Source organism: Zonotrichia leucophrys, chromosome 20, assembly GCF_028769735.1.
Source record: "Zonotrichia leucophrys gambelii isolate GWCS_2022_RI chromosome 20, RI_Zleu_2.0, whole genome shotgun sequence".
In the NCBI taxonomy this organism is placed as follows: domain Eukaryota; kingdom Metazoa; phylum Chordata; class Aves; order Passeriformes; family Passerellidae; genus Zonotrichia; species Zonotrichia leucophrys.
The window spans coordinates 567,378-577,618 of record NC_088189.1 but is presented as its reverse complement, the minus strand read 5'-3'; the positions used below and the strand labels follow the sequence as shown (position 1 = coordinate 577,618).

The window sequence follows — 10,241 nt, the reverse complement described above, 5'->3', positions numbered from 1 at the left end:
CAGTCTGTCTCAGGGCCATTGTGCGGGCCCCAGAGCCCGTGCCCAGCGTGCTGGGGCTGATGCTGGCTGTCCCAGGAGCGTGAGTGGCGCCCCGGGAGCGCGGCCGGGCGCGCTGCGGTCGCTGCCGGCTCCGCGGGACCCCCGGCGCTGCGCGGGGGGCGCACGGCGCGGCCGGCGGTGCGGCGGGGGCTCGCAGGTCCCGCCCCGCTCGGTGCCCCGCCCCGGCCCGCCCCGCCGCGGCACATTCATGCGGCGGCGCTGGGCGCGGGCGGCGGCTCGGAGCGGCCCCGGCGCGGCGCCTCCCGCCGGGCCTCGGCGCATGTGAGCGGCGGCGGAGGCAGCAGGGCGGCGGCGGCGCCGCATCGGCCATGCGGTGGCCCCGCGGCCCCCGCGGCGCCTGGCGGCTGCTGCCCCGGCGCTCGCTGCTGGCCGCGCTCTTCCTCTTCTCGCTCTCCTCCTCCTTCCTCTACTTCGTGTATGTGGCGCCGGGCATCGGTAAGCGGCGGGCCGGGGCCCGGGGCGGGGGGGCGCGGGCAGGGGCGCGGGCGCACCGGCTGCCGCTGGAAACGCTGAGTAATCCGCGCCCGGCCGGCCCGGGGCCGCGGCATCCCCGGCGGGGCGAGGGGCGGCCCGGGCCCGGCGCCCCCGGCTGCGGCTCCGCGGTGCCCGGCGCTGCCCGGCGCGTCCTCATCTCCCGCCGCGGCCGGAGCAGGGGGCGCTGCCCCCGGCGTGCCCGGCGCCCCTCGGGCCGGGCTGCGGCTCCCCGGATGCCCGGGGCCGCGCTCCCCGCGGCTTCCCCGCGCCGCCGGGGCCGAGCGGCGCCTGTACAGCGGCGAGCGGGGAGCAGCCAGCCCGCTCCTGCCCGCTGCTGCTGCCCGGAGTTTGTTTTGGAGGAGTGCAGTGTTGTCCAAGTGCTTGTGATCCGAACGTGCTCCCTCGCGGAAATCCTACTCTGATTGTCAAGTGGGAAGATGAGAAGTGTGTATTTTAGAAGGAGAGCGTACTCGTCCCTGTGTTCCGTGTCATCGCTTCGTGGGGAACTGGAGGAGCCGTGTGTCAATATGGCCAGCACCCGGTGCTGCTGGGGCTGTCTGTCCATCTCCGCGGAGATACGGGAAGGCTTGTGCCCGGAAAGCATCTGTTCACTTCATGCGGTGTATCTCGTTTCTGCAAGGAGCCAAGGCTCGTGGTTTGGCCTTCAACCAAACTTTGGCAACAATTTATTTCTATAGAAACGGTCCTTTCCAAAGAAATAGGGAGTTTCTCCTTGAAATGTCATTGGTATTGCTCATGCCATTCCTATCTTGGACATCCCAAGGAGATCTCTGTGTGCTTTCAAGGTGACTTCTGTGGGTTTTTATTTACAAATGATGTCCCGTGGCTGCCTCTGGGCTTTGGGAGCCTTTCCCAGGGCAGAGTAGGGGTTGGCTGGTGTGTGAGGCTCTGCTCGTGTCCTGGGCACGTCCCAAGTGAGGCTGTGTGTGCTGAGCCTTGCCGTGGTGGCCCAGGGAGGCTGTGCTGGCCCCCAGGCTCCGGGCGGCACAGCCGCCTCCTGCTCCCTCCCTGAGCACAGCCTGGCCCGTCGGGCTCACTCTCGTGCTGCTGTGGGCCAGCGGCTCTGTGTCCAGTGCATCCTGCAGCCCCCTGTGGGGCAGGCACAGGGAACAGCATGGCTCTGGATGAGCTGCCCAGGCCCAGCTAGAACTGCACTTGAAGAAGGAAATTTCTCTTGTAAGGATGGCTTTTTTCCTTTTTTTTAGAGTATTCTAATTAATTTCATGTTACTTCTGTGTGGTCACCAGTCTTACAGGTGGTGTAGGGTATAAATACATTTAAGGCTAGTTCTGTGCCAAAAGGATTTTCTCTGTGTGGACCTCAGATAACGTGGTCACGTCCTACCCAATGTTCTTCCTATCTGTGATGCTCAAAGACGAGGCAAGGAGGTGTTAGTGGTCCCTGTCCCTACCCACCCATGGATGTCAGTGATGTTCTGAGTCATCTTCTCATCAGGTGACAGAAGATCTGCTTCCTTTTTTTAAATTTCCTTCCTCTTTTAGCGAAAAATGTTTCCTCCTGAAAGCCCAGCCCAGTATTCCTGGGATGGCTGGGCTAATGCTCCCAGCACTTGGAGGGAGTTTGTTTTTGGGCTGCAGGGGTGAGTAGAAGCTTGGGAGAAGAGCGAGTGTGATAGGAGATGAGCTGAGCTGGGGATTTGAATAAATCAACCATGTGCAGGTGATGGAGAGATGCTGTCAGCAGAGAGTTCTGGGGCATTTGTCCTGCCTGCTGCTGCCTCAGTGCATGGACTGGGGCTGGGCTGCTCTCCTCTGGCCACTGAAGGGCTGGGAAAATCTCTGTCCTGAGACCATCCCTTGTAGGGAATGCTGGGGAGGTGGGCAAAGAAGGACTCACAGTTCACTGGCTAAACCATGGGCAGGGGAGTGATTAATCCAGTGATGAATCAATTCCTTGATTGTACCTCAGCTGAAAAGAAGAAAATCCAAATAAATGGGACCTGAAGCTGCAAGTGAGCTTGAACCAGCTGCAGCCTGGAAGGGCTTTTGTCTGCCAGGTGCCACAGGCTGCTGGAAGGGTCTGTGCTCGTGGGTCAGCAGCTGCTGGTGGCAGGGCTGGAGCCAGCCTGCCCTGCCTGGGCATGGCCCTGTCACCATGGCTGGGAGCTGTCCCCAGCCCCACGTTTGTGGGGTAAATTTCACGGCCCTGCCGAGGCGTGTTGTGTTCAAGCAGTTGTGCGCCAGTGCCAGGAGAAAACTGGGACAGTTGCACTTCTGGGTGCTGTCTCAGCATTGGTGTGGAGCTGGCATGCTTGTCAGGTGGAAAAAATGGATAACTGCTCCTGGTGCCCTTTGCAGATGGGCAAGGGGACCCCAGCCTGGGTTCAGAGTTGCCTGCCCAGTGCTGGCCTGCTCACCACCTGATTGACCGCGGTGTTTGGCTCCTCACAGCACAGGTAACCCAGCAGTCTGCTCCAGATGGAAATGCAGGAAGAAATTTGTGTTTACTGTCAGCAAATAACCATGCTTGGCTCCTGCAGGCAGTCCAGGGCTTTTGGGCCTTACGTTTGTGTCGTGCCTGGACTTACGTGATGCCCAAGGTAGCTCCTCGTTTCTGTTCTTCACCAAGGTTTCCTCCTGGGGAACTGAAATGTTCTTGTGGCCTCAAGTTTGCACAGTGATCCAATGTAAACAGTCAGTGCCAGCTCCTTCCCAGCTCTCACATCCAATTCCCATGTGTGCTCCCCACACACCGCCCTGGCAGCTCCATCCTGGGCTCCCACCTTGGCACGTGAAGTGCCAGGCACCCAGCCATGGCACAGGCACAGCAGGCTCTCCTTGAGCTCCAGCTGCTCCCAGTGACTGTGTGGGTCTGTCTCACCGTGTCACTGTGTGCAGGATGAGGTGGCCAGTTGTTCTGGAGGCTCCAGGAGCTGCCCTGGTTTGAGGGATGCCCGTGCGGGTGGGAGGTGGCTTGTGCTGCTGTGTCAGAGGGCCTGGGGCCAGAGGGCACAGGGCTGCAGGGCAGGCTGGGCTTTCACTGCAGGAACTCACACTGGCCTCATCTTGGAAAAAACAGAGCTTGGCACCGGGCAAACAGCTTTGGCCTCTTATGGAGGTCAGGGGCCACCTCGACAGGTTATTTTGTAGGGCTTGCTCTTGGCACGGAGGCTCTTGCCCCCGGGACAGCTGCCCTCTGTGCCTGTTGCCTTCCCAGATGGGATGTGGAGAAATGGGCCCACCAGAGTCACTCTGTGCATGCCCAGACCCCAGTGTTGGAGCAGGGATGATGTGGGCACAAAGAGGGTGCTGACCTGGAGGTGGAACACCTGGAGAAGCTGTTTCTGTTTCATGCTATCCTCTGCTTCTGAATTCATCCCTGGCATGTGGGGTTGTCCCTGTGTGTCCCGTTTTCACATGCTGGTGGCTCATACAGCTTTTCTACAAGTGTCTGGTTTTATTCTCTTTGAACAGGACCTAGGAAACTAAGGGAACTCCCTCCTGCAGCTGAAAGCATTAATGCTTTTTCAGGCTGCAAGTCATTTAATCTTGATACCTGTAACTGCAACAGTGGGAACGTCTCTGGCCTTGGACTTGGTTCTGGTGTGGAGGGTGGTGGCTGCATGGCTGGGAGGGCTGGCAGGGGCCTTCCCTGGTGCTCAGGTAGCAGCTCTTGGCTTTTCCTTTGTTGTCTCAATGGCTGTTGGAGCCTCTTTATTTAATTTTATTTTTTTTAATTTTGATTTTCCCAGGAGTCATACTTGGTTGGATATGATGCGGGAAAATAATGCAAAGAATTTAAATTACTGGGTGAAAGATTGTTACCTTTGAGAGAGAGCTGTAATTCAGTCTGCCTTTACTTCCTCCAAACTTATCAGGAATTGTTCCCAACTGGTCATACAGGGCATGAAATAGCACCACTAGCCCTGAATTACATTTATGGTGCAAGAACTTGATTTTGATAGGCAGGAATGCTTTGAAACACTGTTCTGTCAGGCTGTGTGTGGGTGACCAGCAGAGCAGAGCTGTAGGGACCAACAGCTGCCGTGGTACAGCTCGTTTGTCACTTTTGGAGCAATGTTGTATCACCAAAGGTGGCTGATCCAGCTTGGCCGTTTAATGCATCAGCCTGGCAGATCTTAGCACAGAGGAGTTCTGGGGATGAAAATGGCAGAAGATTTTGCTACTGCCAGCTTGTCCCAGCTGGAGACACTCTGGTTGAGTGTCACCATGGTGGTGAGGGGCAGAGGAAGAGTGGAGCCAGGGCAGGGGGATGGCACTGGGGAGTGGAGCTGCTGGGCTGGGGAGCCCCAGTGGGGCTGTTCTGTGTGTGGGGAGAGGCTGCTGCTGCTGCTTTGCCTCCTGAGCCCTGCTGTGGGAGCCTGGGCAGAGGGAAGGGGTGGCAGGGCAGAGCCCCGAGCCAGGGGCAGGACGCGGGTGAGCCCCTGGCAGGGCAGGACGCGGGTGAGCCCCTGGCAGCCCGGGACACGGGTGAGCCGCGATGGCCTCGGCTGGGCCGGGCAGGGGCTGGTGCAGGTGTCCTTCTGGGTTTGCTAGCAGCATGCTGGGTGTGTCTGAGCATGGACACAAGGGGAAGGTGCAGCTTGGGATAATGAAATGAGGTTTGTGCTGTCATAGCCCTGGCTTTCATCTCCAGGTCTTCCCCAGGTACGTGAGCAGTGTGGTATCTGACTGTGGAGCACAACAGCACTGCCTTCCCTCACCCTCCTCTGCCCAAAGATCTGCCAAGCAGCATTTCACAACCTGAGCAGGGAGCAGCCTGGTTCCGCGGTGTATCCCACAGAGAATATTGCAGTCATTGGGTCTGACAGTGATTGGGGGTGGTAAGAAATGCTCAAGTGCTCCTTGATACAAGAACTTGAGCTTGGGGTCTCCTGTGCTCTGAGCAGGAGGAGACTGGTGGCAGCTGTGGGAAACGTTCCTTTGGCAGCACCAGGTTCTTCCAGCACAGAGTCCTACAAGGCAGGGCTGGGATGGGGAGCAGCCCTGTTCACCCAGCTGCTCCTGTGCCATGTGTCCAGGATGTTGGTGGTGCAATGTTGGTTGGAGACCACTTCTTGCTCAAGGCTAACAAATTACTGTGAGGGCGGATGGATTACTGGGTTTTCCTTGCCTGTAAGCACCTGTGCTGTTTGTCAGGCACATCTGGTTTGGGTTATTTTGCTGGTGGCTCTCCGGGTGTTGCAACTGCAGATTATGTGTAGAGTTCATGTTTCATCCCTGTGTCTCTGGAAGCCTGGCTTGTGGGAGCTGATTGGCAGACACAAAAGCTTCCAGGTACTGGTTCATTCCAGTGAATTGAGTGCTTCAAAACCTCAATAATCTGTAGCAGAGCAGACCTTAAAGCAAAAGCACCCATTGTGTCAGCCCAGGAGTTTGGTTTTCATGGGTTTGGGAGGCCATGGAAGGCCAGGGCTTCAGCAGGCGCTCAGCTGCCTCAGGTGGTGCTGGTTCTGGTGGAGAGAAGGGCTCTGGCACTGCTGCTCTGTTTCCTGGGCTGATCTCTGCCTCTCTTCCAGGTGGACTCATTAATTGCATTAACTCAGGCAGCATCTGCTCTGCAGGGTACGATGAACACCCTGGGGACCAATGCAGGAGCAGAGCTGAGTGGAGTGGGGAGCTCTGTGTTTGCTCTGGATCCCATTTGAATGCTGTTACAGCTGCTGGATTTAAATATCCAAGCACATGGAGTCCTTAAATACTTAATCTTAACTGAAATTTCGGGGAGCCTCCCGGGGTGGCAGCAGTGGGGGTGGCATGGCTGATGTGCCCTTGGCTCTGCAGGGCCCTGCGAGGGCTGAGGGCTCTGCAAGAGGAGCTGGACAGAGCAAGAAAAGCCTTCCCTCCACAGCTTTATTTTTAAAGCACCATTGTCACAATACAATGTGTGTATTTACTTTGACAAAACCTTTGCTGGGTTATTTTAGTAAAGTTTATTTCCATACAGGCTTTTTCTTCTCCATTGCATTCAGAATCTTCTGGCTGTGGTTTTGGCTGGCAGCATTTTGAACATGGATGCTTGAGTGGTTAATGTGTGTTTGAAGCTTTTCTAGCACTAGCTCTAAATACCGTGGGGATTAGTCCTGTTTGGAGAGATAGAGGAGAAAATGTATAGTGGACTGTGCTGTTGAAATGCAAGATAAGCCCAAATCAGAAATTTTTGAGAGATGGTGGGTGTGGTTTTTTGGGGAATGTGGAATAGATAACATTAAAACCACCAGGGCTTTCAGCATTACCCTGGAGCTGCTCTTATTTTGAAAGGAAAGGTGGATTGGAAAGCTGAGGGTGATGTCAGTGCCCGGCAGGAGAAGAGCCCTGGGCCATCCTCATCTGCTGCTTGGACAGGTCCCAGGGGTGACAGTGGATGGCACGTGTGGCCCTGTCCTGGTGCGAGGTGTCCTTGTGGGACACTGCATGTGGTGGGGAGTGTGATGGGCAGGGCCACGGGGCCTTTTATCCTTGTAGAAGGAATTTCCTGGTGCTTGCTGGTCTTGCTAAAGTGAAGGAGGGACCCGGGGGGAGGTGTTTTTGGGGGATCCATGGTGCTTTGTGGTGACTGTGGGTGTTTTTGATAAAGCCATGAGCTTCAGTGCCCCTTATTGGACACTTTGCTTTCTCAAGGCACACAAATGTGCCTGCAGGGGTGTGAGAAGCTGGGTTTGAGCTCCTGCCTCCCTCCTGCCTGTGCAGGGGAGGTGGTGGGTCAGTGCTTGCTGGGGCTTTCGCTGGAAGTGTGTGGTGATGTTGTGCGTGACTTCCTAAAGGTCATTTTCCCAGGTTTTTGTTTGAGGTGCAAAACCAACAGGCTCTGCCTTTGTAAGCCCGCAGCCCATCCGTGGGCTGGCACAAAGCTCTCTGGAGCCCTTGCCCTGGGCAGGGCTGTCATCCTGGGCCCCTCTGCAGGTCTTCAGCACAGGGGCCCCAGCTGGGTGTGCGAGCCTGTCCCCAGCTCCTGGGGCAGGGCAGGGCTGCTCCCAGGGGATGTGAGTGCAAATAGGGCTGTGGATTTTCCCTGTGGTTTGGGCCTCAGTCTCCCTTGCTCGGTGGGAGCCTGTGCCCTTTTCCTGCCCCAATGGACAGGCCCATTTCCCTGTGATGGTTGGGCTGTGTGGGACAGCTCCTATGAAGCTGTTTCCTCCTGTGCCTTTCCAACATGACAGGTGAGGGCTGGGAGCTGTTTCTGTGTGGAAGATGCCATGCACACATGATGGAAGGAAGGAAACACAGGCAGAGCACCCTCTGCACTACTGTGGGCTGGGCTGGGTTGTGAGCAGTTCCACCCATGCTCGTTTGTGCGTCTGGAGAATTTTATGGCAAAATAATTGATTGGCTTTATTGAATGCTATTGCCATACAAATTATCCAAGGAGACTCTTGAGCCTGGTGCTGTGTTAGCCACCTCCCTTGCTTTGGAGAGCCTGGGCTGGGCTGGGCTGAGCTGAGCTGTGCTCAGAGCCTGCCAAGAGGCTCCTGAGTGGGGCTCGGGGGTCCCTGCACTGGCAGCACAGGCTGGAGAGGGCCATGGGATGCCTGTGACACTCTGGATTGATGGTGAGGCCCCACAGCAGCAGGTTGGCAGCAAGGATTTTGGGTGGGAAGTGGAGAAGGTGACTACATGAATGCCAGTGTTTATAAATTGCCTCCAAAAAAACTGTACAAAGCAGCTGGAATAGGAGAGGAAAGCAAACACTGCAGTGCACCAGGTAGTCAAGTGCAAACAGATATTTTTTCCCTCGCTACCTGGCAGGAAAAGGAGGCATTTCAGTGCCTGCCTCCGTGCCCTCTGTGCCAGCAGGGCTGGCAGAGGTGCAGGCTGTGCCTCGGAGCCCTGGGCACTCCTGGCAGGGCTGGGATGCACGGGGAAAGCTGTGGGGATGCACAAAGCACAGGTAAATAAAATCAGCTGCTGGAACAGCCGTGTGCCTCGGCAGGGAAGCCAGGAGCTGCTGTGGCTGGAAATGAGTGCAGGCCGTGCCCAGGGCTCAGGGTGGGATCTGCAGCAGCCTGGGTGAGGGAGAACACGGTGCATGCTGAGCTCCTGTCAGCAAACACGGGCTTCCCCTGGAGCTGGGGACCCTGCAGGGGCACGGGCTGGCCCCCACTCCCGCAGGAATGTGAAATGCTTCCACACATGCAGCTCGCTCCTATTCTGCAGTCATTTTTTTTCTCCCTCAGTGTTTTTCCAACTCATGTCTTGCTGCCAGAGTCCATATTAATAATGCATGACTTTTTTTTATGGTGCTTCCTTCCCGGCGTCCCTTTCAGCTGCTGAGTCAGAGAAGATTGTTATAGCAGCAACCTCTGAAGCGGTGAAATGCCCCTGCAGTGCTCAACTGCTGTCATTTATCATCCCAGCTCCTCTGCGGGCAGCCTGTTCCCTTGCCCGGCTTGGGGGGAGGCTCCCCATGCCAAAATCCTGATTCCTGTTACGCCAGCTGGTGACTGGCGAGCTGAGCTCTGCTCAGCCTTCCTGGCTGCTGTTTGGTGAGGGCAGGTATTGCCTCTGTTGGCTGCTTGTTGTTGTTGTAGTTGTTTGAAATCCTGTGAAGATTTTCCTGATCTGCCTGAAACGGTGTTTTGGGATTGTGCCCAAGACTTTTTTTTTTCTTTTTTTCCCCCTCCTTACTAATTTTTAAATATTTTTTTCCTCCTCTCTGCATGCCTCTCAAGATCAATACCTGGGCTTTTTTGGGTAATTGGGATGACAGAAGCCATATAATGTGTTAACTACTTTAATGGGTTAAATTAGCTTAAAATCTTTTCGGTAGCTGTTAAACATGCCTGGCTGCTGCAGGAAGTGTTGGAGCTGCTAATGCAGCATGGAACAGAGATCTGCAGGCTGTGACCAGCCCCCAGAGGGTCACCTGCATGCAGAGCCAGTCCCCACCTGCTGGCTCCAAAACCTGGAGGGAAACAGGGAGCAATAGCACTTGTCAGGGAATTATTCTTCTAAAGACTTCAGTAACACCTGCACTGTGGTCTCGGGAGCAGATCCCCCCATCCCTGTACACCTTTGGGTGGCAGTGGTGCTGGGGTGGTCGCTCTCCCTGTGTCCCGCTGCTGGGGACAGTACACACACGTGTGCACCCGCAGTGCTGTGTGCTCTGGGGAGTGCAGAGGCTCTGGAAGGCAGTGCTGCTGCCTTTCCCTCTCTCTCAGCTGCAGGAGCTCTGGCTGTGAGCCTGATGTCCTGCCTGCACACCTGCATGTCACCCGGGCCAGGCCCCTGGCTGGCCCTTGTGCTGTGCTTCCCCCTCAGCACCATCCTGTTCTGCTGAGGCTCCACGGGGCTGGGCTACTGATTCATTCCTCCCGAGGAAGGAAAAACTGCTGTGGTGTGAAATTCCCCCAAAGCTGCAGCACATCCTCCTTCCCTGCTGCAGCCTGGCTCCCTGCTCAGGATCAGTGAATTCCCTTTTCCTGGTTTTGTTTCTTCGAGGGTTTTGCTGGCTGTTGGGTGCCCGGTGCCCTGGGGGCACCCTCGCTGTACCTGCCAGCTGGGAGGGTGCAGGTGCCTTGGTGGGCGCTTTGTGCGTGCTGCAGGGGAAGCTTTGCAGGAGGATCCCGTGGATGGGAGCGCACAGGGGCTGGCAGGGGCAGCCCTGCTGTGGGCAGCAGCTGCCCCAGTGCTGCTGCCTGCCCAGGACATGCCCCGGGGGACACCTGCTCGGTGCCACAGCCCCGCTTGCCCCGCGGTGACACACGC

General features: G+C 56.8%; 1 protein-coding gene across 1 annotated transcript in view; it reads left to right on the top strand.

Annotated features, from left to right (window-relative positions):
• Nucleotides 1-259: 259 nt before the first annotated feature.
• The window catches only part of B4GALT5 (beta-1,4-galactosyltransferase 5), a 32,232-nt gene continuing 22,250 nt past the window's right edge, over nt 260-10,241 (top strand). Inside the window, exon 1 of the mRNA XM_064730081.1 lies at nt 260-495. Within this exon, the coding sequence (XP_064586151.1) occupies nt 369-495 (127 nt within the window). The 5' untranslated portion in view covers nt 260-368. The remainder of the gene's footprint in view (nt 496-10,241) is intronic.